Source organism: Eubalaena glacialis, chromosome 15, assembly GCF_028564815.1.
Source record: "Eubalaena glacialis isolate mEubGla1 chromosome 15, mEubGla1.1.hap2.+ XY, whole genome shotgun sequence".
NCBI classification, from domain to species: Eukaryota; Metazoa; Chordata; class Mammalia; order Artiodactyla; family Balaenidae; genus Eubalaena; species Eubalaena glacialis.
The window spans coordinates 69,391,684-69,404,685 of NC_083730.1; the positions used below are offsets into that span (position 1 = coordinate 69,391,684).

General features: G+C 47.4%; 1 protein-coding gene across 1 annotated transcript in view; it reads left to right on the forward strand.

The window, feature by feature from the left end:
* Positions 1–13,002, forward strand: part of SEZ6L (seizure related 6 homolog like) — an 87,428-nt gene that overhangs the window by 4,220 nt on the left and 70,206 nt on the right. The window contains exons 2-6 of the mRNA XM_061169253.1: positions 2,857–3,627; positions 4,444–4,577; positions 6,632–6,824; positions 8,759–8,944; positions 12,484–12,649. Of these exons, the coding sequence (XP_061025236.1) occupies positions 2,857–3,627; positions 4,444–4,577; positions 6,632–6,824; positions 8,759–8,944; positions 12,484–12,649 (1,450 nt within the window). The remainder of the gene's footprint in view (positions 1–2,856; positions 3,628–4,443; positions 4,578–6,631; positions 6,825–8,758; positions 8,945–12,483; positions 12,650–13,002) is intronic.

Here is a 13,002-nt window from a genome sequence, read left to right on the forward strand (position 1 = left end):
TTTCTTGGCTGTGCTGGATCTCAGTGGGCTCGGAGGAGATCCAGATGTGATGGGTCTGGCAGAGGAGACCAGACACATCCGGTCTGGTTAAAATTCGTATTTTAACCAGGAACGTGTTGGGGTTGGGGGGTGCCATCTGGGGGGTTGAAAAACGCTGTAGCCCACCCAGCAGAAACGCAAACAGACCAAGGGTTTAGAGAGAGGGGTTTTGTGGGGAGAGGCCAGTTCAAGCTGAGGAGAGGCTGCAGGTGATAATGCTCCGTATTTCTTGAAGGCTAGCAGCGTGGTCTTTGCCCTCAGGAAAACCAAGGTTTGAAACCCAGCTTTGTTGTATGACCTTGGAAAGTTATTTAATATCCCAAAGCCTCCATTTGCCCATCCGTAAAATAGGAATAATGATTTCTAATTAATAAGGGTGAGAAAGATTTAAGTGAGGTAATGGATACAAAGCGTGTAACACATGCCTTTGCACATATTCAGCACTCAATAAAGTGATCAGAAATAAAATGTTATAAATATCACTCTTACTATAGCCAAGGCATGTTGATGTGCTTTATGTCATTTGTAATCTTTTATCACCTTTGACACAACTTGTTTTCCAAGTATTTCTATCTCTCACTCCCTCTTCCACTTCCTCTCTCTCCTCCAGCCCCTTGTGATCAAGGGGACATTTTTGTGAAAAGACTGGCTGAAACTAATGTAGCCACAGGACCCAACAAAACTCACAAGCTAGTGTCAGGACTGAGGTTGTCACTTGGCCCTTTTTAGCAAGATTACCAACAAGCTCTAAGAATGATTGCCAATTACCTGATTGTTTCAAAAATCAACAGTCAGAGCTGGAAGGACCCTTAGATTTTATCTAGTCTGGCTGCCCATTTGACACACAGAGAGAAGAGGAAACCCACCCAGTAATGATGGGGAGTAGTGGCCAAGACAGGACCACTATCCGGGTCCCCCAACCCCTGGTTGCATCCAAGCTCTGTGCAACAAACCACAGCTGGGTCTTGGGAGCCAGGTGTCCTGAACCCTCATCCTCGATTATTTTTGTCTCATCACCTTCTCACTTGACAGTCTAAAAGATGGTCAATACCAATCATTTGATAAAAGTGACTGTGAGCATAAAAGTCACAGCTTTCAAGCAGGCCCACAACTGATCTGATCCTATGAGGTAGATGGAGTATTTCTACTACATAAAAGAGGCTTAATGGACTTGCCCAGGTTCACACAGCTAGTAACTGTCAAAGGCAGGATTTGAACCCAGGTCTAACCCCAAAGCCTCAACGCTTCCCACCTTGGACCAGGAAACCTGCCTGGCGCCTGAATCACCTGGATCTGTCCTCAGGTCATCCACACACCCTCTCCTCCCTGATGTCTGCTTCTGCCCCAGTGCCGTCGTCGGCCTGGAATGTACACTGGCTTGGTAATCAATGTTACACAACAGGAATATTTGTTGATGCCAGTTGCAAACTGTTGCAGTCTAGATAGATCAAGCCACTGCCGCCACTGACTCCATGAAAGTAAAAGAGCCTTTCCAACGGCTACGGAAATAAATTTAAATGACAGTGCTGAAGGGACCTGAGACTGTGGCTGAGTGAGTGTCTTTCTGCGGAAAATTGACAAGGACAGCTATCAGTCCTTTGTCCCCAGGACGTAATTCCTCTCTATCTCAAGATCATCATCGGGAACGTTCTGACTGCTCCAGCCCCCTGCTGAGGGCGCAATTACAATGACAAGAGTATAAAAAACGATGATGGATACAGCAGCGGATACATACCGGGCACTCTGTGGGTGAGGGACCCACATGTACGTATGCTTTCCATAATCAACCTCTTGAACGATGAAAACCCTATGAAATAGGGGGCAATAGCCCCATTTTACAGCTGAGGAAACTGAGGCTCAGAGAGGTGAAGCCATTTGCCAGCTTGCAGTTGGCAGAACTGGGTCTCAAATAAGTAGATGCAGCTGCTTTCAGGCATAATTCTGCTGAACAGTAGCCTGGGCCAGCCCTTATTTAAAATTATTAGGTGGTTTTCCTTTCAAGACAAAAATAAATCACAAGGAGTCAGCAGGACATACAAGGCCCACCAGAGCCTGGCCCCGACCTCTCTACCTCACCAGCTCTCTCTCTAATCACCCTCCACCTCTGTCCCCTGTTCTCTTTCATTCCTCTTTTGCACTCACCTCAGCCAGGCCTTGGGTCTTCCCACATCCCTTTGTTCTAAACCTGCCTCATGATTCTGGATCCTCAAATCTTCGTGTGTTTCCCGCAAGGTCACTTGTACATTATTTAGTTAAAACAAAAAAAAATCAAACTCCCCCAATCCCAGGATAATATAGCCCTGAGTCAGGGCACACAGCTTAGAGAAGAGACTGTGGGTTGGTTACAGCCCAACTCATCCTCTTAGTGGGATAGCCTTGTGCCGTGAGCAACCTGCCCAGCTGTACATGGTGGTCCTGCCCCACAGACTGGGTTAGGGGCCTGTCCTCTTAGCACACAAAGCTTTTCTCTTTCTAAGTGTTTATCACATCAAATATGATTATTTCTACTTTCTTATTCCCCCTCCCAGGGCATATGTAACTGGACTGTGAAATTCTTGTGCCCTTGGTTTCTGTAGCTCTAATGCTTAGCTCAGGCTGGCCATGATCAACCCCAGTCTCCCTGGTTGGGAAAAGGAAGTAAGAAAGGAAGGGAAGAAGGAAGGAAGGAAAGGAGGCAGCCCCACATTGGTTGATTGGGCTGTACCAGCATCCTAGCAAGCCTTGGGTACCACCTTAGGAGGGCCACCCTCAGAGTCTGCCAGGTGAGGACCTAAAGCCCCTTGCCCCAAGCTAACTGGTGTCCGTTCTCTTTCCAAGATGCGCCACTGGAGGGAGATGCTGGCCCTTCAGGTACTTACTTTCTGCCCTCGGAAGCCCTGGGGAGCAGCAGTCTGAGCCAAGAGACCCCCAAAGAGAGAGTGACCACGGCCCCGCTGAATCCAGCGCAGTCAGGGGACGAGCTTCGCAAGCCAGAGTTGGAAGGGATGGTCCCCTCCGCACCTCAAGACCCCGCGGCCGCGTCCGTGCTGCTTCCGCTTCCGGAGGAACCCGGCACCAGGCATGCCTTCCCCCCCACGAAGAAGCCGCCTTCGCTCAAGCAGGTGAACTTGACCAGGAAGCAGCTGAGGCCGAAGGCCACCACCACAGCAGCTGTGCAGAGGGCGGCGTCCCCGCCAGCATCCTCGGGCCTGGGTCTCCTCTCCTCTGCCACGGAGAAGCCCCGCCCACCTGGGGACCAGGACCCCGTGGCCTCCGCAGGGGAGGAGACCCACCCACTGTCGCTGTCATCGGAGGAGCCCCTCTGGCTGGAGTGGAAGGAAGGTGCAGTCCCCACGACGCCCGCGCCCCTACAGATCGCCCCCTTCACCTCGCAGCCGCTGGTGGCCCACACGCTCCCCCAGAGCCCCGACCCCGGGGCGCCCGCCGTGCCTGAGGAGACCCACGAGGCTCCCCCAGGGGATGCCAGCCCCATGACCCTGATGGACAAATGTGAGAACGAGCTGACCGGGTCGGCCTCGGAGGAAAACCAGGAGACCACGACGTCCACCATCGTCACCACCACGGTCATCACCACTGAGCAGGCCCCAGGTGTGCATCCCCCAGCCCCTCCAGCCTCCCAGAACTGTGATGAGGCACCTGCTGTGTGCAGGGCATGGGAGAGGGGGGCCGGGGAGGTCCACGCCTCACCATTGGTTACCATCTATGGAGCCCTAGCTATGAGATTGACCCTGTGGCCCAGAATTAATATCCCTATTTTAGAGATGAGACCCCTGAGACGGTAAGACATCGAGCACCCTGCCCAATGCCACACAGCTAAACAGCGGGATTCAAAACCTTTCATCTTGGAACAGAATCCTTTTGTCTGCCTAGAAGGCCCTAGCCTTTCAAGGTGCTTTTGCTTTTAGCGTTACATGAACTTGATAAAATGCACGTCTGTGTTCCAGTCTTTCTTCTATCTTTTTTTCCATCTTCAAACACAGAAGAGAGACATAAGCTGTCAATTATACATTGATTTTGGACAAATGCAGTGTGGCCGCTCAGGAAAAAGTATGAGCTCTAGGTTTGACTCCTGCTCGCTGTGTGAGCTTGGCCCAGATGCGCACCCTCTCTGAGCTTGGCTTATCTCTGAGATGAGAATGAAATACCAGTCCCTTCGAGGATGAGTGGGGTCACCCCTGTAGACCGATGAGGTGCCTAGCAGCATGTAGTAAGTTATCATTCTATGTCAGATGCTGCTGTTTGATTATCATGTTGATTCTGGAGCTGAAGGAGAATGAACAGCAGTGGGAGGAGTGGGGACAGGAGAACACAGGTGTCCCCAGAGGCCCTGTTCCAGCCCGCAGCCCATCTGAGAGATGACATCTGAGCTGTTCTCCGTGTCCTAATGACAGTGCTTTCCTCCAGCTCTCTGCAGTGTGAGTTTCTTCGATCCTGAAGGGTACATCGACTCCAGTGATTACCCACCGCTGCCCCTCAACAACTTCCTGGAGTGCACGTACAACGTGACAGTCTACACTGGCTATGGGGTGGAGCTCCAGGTAACCCCAGAAAGGCGCCCTGCAGTGGCTGCCTCTTCCAGCAGGAAGTCTCTGAAGGATTGTCTGAGTCAGGCTTGTTTTTATCATCCTAACCAGTTTGGTTCTGGCTTTGCCCTAATGGGGCAATTTAAGCTGGGCTTTGGTGGATGCATAGGAGTTCCCAACTCAGGGCACAGCTGAAATAGCTTGGCACACATGGAGGAAAGGGGATGTGTTGATAAACTGTGAATCATTACACCCAGAAGGAAAGTCCTCTGATATCCTGCTTATTAAACACACACATAGTCATGGAAGCCCCATGTGGCTCATTTGATTCATAAACTTTTGGCTGCAAACTGACAATGGAAAAGCAGGGTACAATAGTGCTCAAACATCTGGGTTTTAAGTCGTAGCTCTACCAGTTAATGCTATATGACTTTGGGTAAGGGACTCCAGCTCTCTGAGCCTCAGTTTCCCCATCAGTAAAACAGATGAAAATGTTGCTACTTTACAGAGTTTCAGGGAGGAATAAATATGACAGTGCACAGGGAGCATTCATCCAGAGCCTAAGGGAGAGAGAACGGGCACTCAATGCATGTTACCAATTATCCCCACCCTAGTTCCAGGCCATCCCCAACCGACCTCCCCATCTTTAGAAGCACTTTTTGATATGAAGTAAGATGACATGCCAGGAAGTGGTGAACTGTCCAGTTCACTGTCCCACAGAAGAAAGGGTGGAAATGAAGCCAGAAATGGAGGCCAGTACCACGTGGTGGCAGACCCTTCCAGGCCAAGGTTAGAGGCTGGACATGTGCTTTTTTCTCATGGGCAGTAAGGAGCCACCAGAAGATTTTAAGCAGAGTCAGTTGTATGACATAAGCAGAACTTTAGGAAGGTTTTCTGATTGTACAGGGAGGATGAAAGGTAAGCCTCTCGGCAGAACTTGTGTCCAGAGCTTAGCACAGCATGTGGCACGTGGTAGGTACTTCGTAAACGTTCATGGAATTAACCTGGAGAAAAGTTGCAGTCCAGCTGATTCTGGCACTTGATGAACACTTCCCTCCACTTGAATAGGCCCACTCTGTCTAATACTGTACGGGGCTTTTTATCAGGCACAGTAGAATTCCTTCATTAGCACCTACTCTGGACCAGTCACAGCAGTGGGGGACAGGGTGGTGTGTAAAGCTGATGCAGAGCCTGCCCTAAAGGAGTCTGCCGTTTTGTGATCGAGATAGACACACATGGAAGACATTGGGATGCTTCTCCCAATGGTCTGTAGTAGATGTTCACAGTGGATGTTGTAGAATCACAGTGGAGAGACAGGCAAGCTCCTTGGCAGTTAGGGAAGGTTTCACGGAGAAGGGCACTTTTAGTGGGGCTTTGACGAATGAGTAGGCGTTCATCAAAGAGAAAAGAGAGTAAGGTGTATGGCCTGAAAGAGGAAAGCCTTGTCAGTAATGCCTGCCTTGCTTACACAAGAGGCAAGGGTTTGGAGTCCCAGGCCCCGCTAAGAGAAGCAGAAATATCCATATTGGGAACTGGGGACTGACTAAGGTCCCTGCCCCACCCCCGCTCCATTTGTTCAGCATCCTTGTCTGCGAGTAAAGTATCTCCCTTCTTTCTCTCCCAAGCCTGGAAAGTGGACTTGGCAAACCAAGTACATGGAGCTTTGAGGAGGCTCTGCCATTGAAGCCACTATTGAGGAGGATAAGAAAGTGGGCCTGAGAAAGCCCTAGAGATGAGGCCCCCCCATGCCCTCACCAGTTTATGCAGAAGGGCAAGAATGTATTCAGTCAGTCTATAAAGATTTATTGAGCACGTACTATGGGCCAGGCACTATTTTAGGCCCTGGGGACCCTGAGCAGCACGGAAAGTTTCCTGCCTCCCTGGAGCTTACCTTCTGGTGAAATGCCTTCTGTCTCCCTGGAGATGGGACCTCAGGCACAGGCTGATCAAACCCCTGCCCCCACCTGCCAGCTCCAGAAGACTCTGTCTCGGCTGCCAGCATCCAGAAGCCTCTTTCATGGGACTCAGATAAGGGGGCTCAGATTCTGTCTACCCCTACCTGTCTCCAGGTGAAGAGTGTGAACCTGTCTGAGGGGGAGCTGCTTTCCATCCGCGGGGTGGACGGCCCCTCCCTGACCATTCTGGCCAACCACACCCTCCTGGTAGAGGGGCAGGTGATCCGAAGCCCCACCAACACCATCTCCGTCTACTTCCGGACCTTCCAGGACGATGGCCTTGGGACCTTCCAGCTGCACTACCAGGGTAAGATCAGGCTGAGGCTGTTGAGATGTAGCTTTTTTCTCCCTTTCCCTCTGGAGCCAAGGATTCTCACCCTTTTTGTGCCAGGGACCCCCCTCTGGCAGTTTGGTAACACTGTGAACCCCTTCTTAGATTTGTGTTTTTAAGAGCGTAAAATATATACAATTCAAAAGGAAGCCATTCATATTTAATAGCAGTTGTCAAAATATTGTTTTCATCTATGATATCATAATCGATGTGCTTCTTTATTAACACATTAATATTTCCCAGTGGCTCTGATAATTACTATAATTTCAAAGGAGCATAAGAAATATGTCAAGATATTCATTTTGATATGAAAATATCTGATTTCTCTTGGTGACAGAGTCACAGGTTTTGTGACTATGTTACAGATTGTTGCCTACATTTGTGATTGAAGGAAATATCATTGTTAAGTAAAAGGTTAATAAAGAATAAGCAAGCCGCTTTTTCCCATTCAAGTTCATGTCTCCTGAATCTGACACACAAATCCCATGAGAGTCCATGGGTTTCTGGGAAAGAGCCTCTGCTACCAGAGTCCTTCTCTCTTTTTTCTTCTTCTCCACTGTTACTTTCTTTCCTTTTTGTCTGTTTCTAGTCTCCTCTCTTTTGTTTTCTGTTCACCTTTCTCCTCTCTTCTCCTCCCTCTTTTCTTGCTTCCTTCCTATCTTTCTTTCCTCCCCTCCCTCTCTTCCTTCCCACCCCCATTCTCTCTTCCTTCTCTCTCTCTTCCTTCTCTCTCTCTCTCCCTTGTTTCAATGTCATCCCACTTTCCCCACCTCCTGGGCGGTTCCCAAGACCTCCGGTTACTTCCCTTACCAGGAGCTCCCCCTGGATACTTGCCAAGTATATGACGGGGAAGGGGAGCCCTTAGCCATACCTTGGGAGATCGAAAGCCATCCACATTTACATCACATTGACTAAATTTCTGAAAAAACAATTCATTTAAAAATTTCCCCTTAGATGTTTCTGAAACAGATGGGTGACTGTATACAGGAGTGTCCGTTTCCTCACACCTTCTCAATAATGCAGACTACCGTCTGTTGTCTTTGTTGATTAAAAAATGCAAAAAATAGCTCATTGAGCCATGAGCTTGAATTTAGTCCTTCTCATGGGAACTGGGAATGCAGATATCCTAGGCTACAGCAGAGGTCAGACCATAGTCCAGTGGTGGAGCTAGGATGGATTCAGCACCCTTTTATGAAAATGAAACTCAAGGAGCTCAACGTGGTCACGTACACCCTTCTACCACCCCGTCCAGTGAGCTCTGTGCACCAGATATTGGGCGAAGGAGGCTCTTCTTTGGCATTTCACATGTAATCCTTACGGCCACCTGTGAAACAGGGATGATCACAGAGAGGAGAGTGAAGTTCAGGACACTGTGTCACTTTCTCAAGGTCACACAGTTTCTGAGTGATGGAGTAAGAGAATGTAAACTCACATCCATCTCCCTCAGAGCCCAAGCCCTTACCTCCCCGGACAGTTGTTTCCAAGCTTTCATATCTTGGGCATTTCCTGAAGGACTGGTTATTCTAACTCTGGTCCAAGAGCCTGCATTTTTATCAGACACCTAAGCTGTTCGTGCAGGTGAGACTAACCTACCTGGGTGATCCTGTCCCTCCTGTGATCAAGGAGAAGGCCATTCTGTCTCCAGGGAGAGATGGGAACACATTTGTCACCCCAAACCTGCTGTCTCTGGTTAGGCAGGGTGGGGAGCTTTGAGCCTAGAAAAAAGTGCTCATCTGGCAGTCTCAGCACCACGTGATCAACTCGAGTCACAAAAATACCCTCCTCCAGCACTCCAGGGTCCTTAGGGACCTCATCTTTTCTCCTCAGCAAAAATTGACTCCCGGGATGTGGGTCACGTTCTTTGTCTCCCCCTCTGAGAGATGACTGTCTGCCCCTGCATTTCTTCCCAGCCTTCATGCTGAGCTGCAATTTTCCCCGCCGGCCCGACTACGGGGATGTCATGGTGATGGACCTGCACTCAGGTGGGGTGGCCCACTTCCACTGCCACCTGGGTTACGAGCTCCAGGGTGCCAAGACGCTGACGTGCATCAATGCCTCCAAGCCCCACTGGAGCAGCCAGGAACCCATCTGCTCAGGTACATGCCAGCCTCAGCCAGACCAAACACGGATGGTCCACTTAAGAGGGGAGAGACCAGCCCCCAGGGGAAGAGATTCCTCCAAATACAGATGGCTGCTGCCATTTAAAGTTTTGTTATATGATAAAATTGACCATTAGTGACATTTAGTACATTCACAATATTGTGCAACCATCACCACTGTCTTTATCACCCCCAAAAGGACACCCTGGACCCACTAGCCCCTGGCAACCACCAATATGCTTTCTGTCTCTATAGATTTGCCTATTCTGGACATTTCATATACATGGGATCGTACAATATGTAATCTTTTGTATCTGGCTTCTTTCACTTAGCATAGTGTTTTCAAGGTTCATCCATGTTGTAACGTCTGTCAGAACTTCATTCCTTTTTATGACTGAATAATATTCCATGATATGGATAGGCCACATTTCATCTGTTCATTTGTTGGTGGACATTTGAATTGTTTCCACTTTGGGGGTATTAGGAATAATGCTGCTATAAATGTTTGTATGCAAGTTTTTATGTTTTCATTTCTCTGGGGTATATACCCCAAAGTGGAATTTCTGGGTTATATGGTAATACCATGTTTAACTTTTGAAGGAACCGTCAAACTGTTTTCCACAACGGCTGCACCATTTTACTTTCCCACCAGCCATGTATGAAAGTAGCAATTTCTCCACATCCTCACCAGCACTTATTTTCGATGTCTTCTTTTTATTATTATAGCCGTATAATAATGTGGGTGTGAAGGTATCTTACTGTGATTTTGATTTGCATTTTCCTAATGGCTAATGACATTGAGTATCTTTTCATATGCTTGTTGGCCATTTGTATATCTTCTAGGAGAAATGTCTATTCAAGTCCTTTGACCATTTTAAAAATTTGGTTGTTTGTCTTTTTCTTGAATTGTAAGAGTTCTTTATATATTCTGGATACTAGACCCTTACCAGATATATGATTTGCAAATATTTTCTCCCACTCTGTGGGTTGTCTTTTTTCACTTCTTGATAGTGTCCTTAATTTTGAGAAAGTCTAACTTGTGTAATTTTTGTTTGTTGCTTGTGCTTTGGATATGACAGCTGCCGTATTTTGAGCCCAGTCCATATGCCAGGGCTCTGATAAATCCTCATAGCAATCCTACATGGTGGGAACAATTATCCCCATTTTACAGATGAGGAAACTGAGGCTCATGGAGGTGAAGTTTCTTCCTCAAAGTCACCAGATAGAAATTGAACTGAGTCCAGAACCCTTCTCTCCTGAGCTCTTTTCCTTACACCTTCACTGTTCAAAGTGCAATCTGCAGACCAGTGAGATTATTAGAAATACACAATCCCAAGCCCCATACAAAACCAAGCGAATCAAAATCTACATTTAAAATGCTCCTTTTGTGGTTCATGTGCACATTATAGATTGAGAAGCACTCTGTACCACACTCTGTCTGCCCCAGTGGCCATAATCTTGACCATCCTCAGTTATCAAGAGAGCTAATCTCTATTAGATTCTCAAAAGTCCTGACCATGGCCAGGAGAGTGTAGGCTGCCCACATTAACTGAGCACCTACTCTGTGCCAGCCCATGACTCATGTACAAGGAGAATACTGGGAATAAGAAAACATCACTCCTGCCCTCCAGGCATTCATAGTCAGTAGAATTCAAAATGCAAATGAGAGCTGATGATAAATTCTCAGATTTAATTGTTGCAGTATCGTTCCCCCAAGGCCCTTCAGAATTTTTCTTTTTTTTTTTTTAAACAAAGAAAAAAAATTCAAACCATAGGGCAGTTGGTTTCCATGCCTCCCTGATGTTAATTTTTATCTATGTATGAAATCAGAGAGGAATTAAGCCTCAATTTGTGCTAAGGAAGACGGATGGGGAGCCGCCGCTGGCAAATTGAAACCAGTCATCAGTCGGCTTAATAAGGCAAGGAATGGGAGCAGAGAGGCTGCAAATGAGCGGCAGCTCGGGGAGGACAGGTTGCTGGCGCCGCCCACCAGGGACAGTGTCCTCCATCTCCTCAGCTCCTGAGCTATGGGGCAGTAATGCTGGCTACATTTTGAGCAGCTACTCTGTGCCAGGGACAGCACCAAGCCCTCTACATGCAGTGTTTCATTGACTTACCACCACAGTCCCATAAAGAGGGTGGAATTATTATTAACATTTTACAGTGACCTAGAGGTTCAGAGAGCTTCAGTGGCTTGTCCTAGATCCACAGCAGATAAGTGGCGCTGGCCAGATTTGAACCTTCACTTTAGGATGGGGATTCAGGAGAGGTAGCTGGAGAGACTGCGGCCCAGTGCTCTGTCCGTGGTCCTGAAAGAACTACTGTACAAGACTTCTGGGTAGTGTCTTTGCTGTAGGTCACAGCAGAGTCCAGAGCAGAGAAGGGAGCTATCTGCCTTTCTCATGAGTTCAAGTCCTTATTAGTCATGCAGTCATTCAGCAAACATTTAATGAGAACCAAATATCTCCTAAAAATAAGACTACCTCCCCACATTTGTGTAACTCTTCCTAGTTCACAAATCACTTTTTAATATTTATTAAATTTTTATGATAAAAGTAATATATGGCTCTGGTAAAAAAAAAAAAAAATTCCAAGAAAGTGTTGAAGATTGTAGCAAATCACTTTTATATTCCTGGTCTCAGTTGATCCTTGCATATAGCTCATTGAAATAGATATAGCCGACCATTTTCTAGCTTCTTTTTTCCCACTTAAAATATAGTGAATATTTTCCTATTTTCTCAAGTTCTTTGAGAACATGGTTCTTAAAAACTATGTGAATGGCATGCATTTATTTCACCAAGCATCTGTAAGCGGACATTCATGTTCTTTCTTGTTTTTTGCTCTTAGAGGCAATCTGGCAGTGAACATCCTCATTCATACATTTTTGTGAAACTCTCTAAATCTTTTCTTAAGGTAAATTCCCAGAACCTTAATTACTAGGTCAAAGTGTTTGAACATATTTTCCAGATTTTTCATCAAATTGCCCTCCTGAAAGCCCATAGCAACTTGCATTCTAACCACTCCTGAATGAGAGTGACCATTTCCCGTCACTGGAGATAGCTTTCCAGTTTATTGCTGCTTTTTATCTTGACCAATTAGGTGGATAAAGATAGAATATAGTTTAGATTTGCATTTCTTTTATTACTAGTGAGGCTGTATTATTTTAGTGCTTACTAAGTAATAAAAGTATATTTCTTCTTTTGAGAACTGCCTATTTATGTCCTTCTTAATTACCATTTTGTAATTAGGAATCAGGGCACAGCCAGCGCATGGAAGAATCCTTAAATCACAGCCATTCATTCCCCACCACGGAACGCACATGGCAATGGTTCTAATCATGGAATTAGACCTCCTGTCAAACAGGTTGAACCTGTCTCAGGAGGATGGGACTTTTCCCATGGTTTCTCTCTTCCCCAGCCTATTTCCTCCCATGAAGGGATGGGGACTGGGAAAGGATGAAACCCTCACTTCCTCTCTCTCTCTGTCTCTCTCTGCAATCCTCTCACTGCCCACCCACCCCTACTCTCTGACCCCAGCCCCTTGTGGAGGGGCTGTGCACAACGCCACCATCGGCCGCGTCCTGTCCCCAAGTCACTCTGGAAATACCAATGGGAGCCAGGTCTGTATGTGGACAATTGAAGCTCCAGAGGGCCAGAAGCTGCATCTGCACTTTGAGAGACTGTCACTGCACGAGAAGGACAGGTAAAACTCTGAGGGTCCCCAGCCAGCCTCATTCCTTCCCAGAGTGTTAGAACGTGGCTTGGGATTTGGAGTCTTGAAAGGACTAAAACGCTGCCTCATGGACGCCAAGAAAGGAAGAGCTGGGGAGGGTGGCAAGGATATTAGAGACCATCATCTTCGATCTCTTCCTTTTACACATAAGGAAACTAGGACATACAGAGGGGAAGGGACTTACCCTAGTCACACAGCAGGGTAGGGGGAGAGGCAAGAAGGGAATCCAGTTCCCCCACCTCGAACTGCCTCATCCCTTCTCCTGCACATCCCTTTTTGCAATTGAACAAGGAGGGAGTGTTTACGGAGCATCTGCTCTGTGC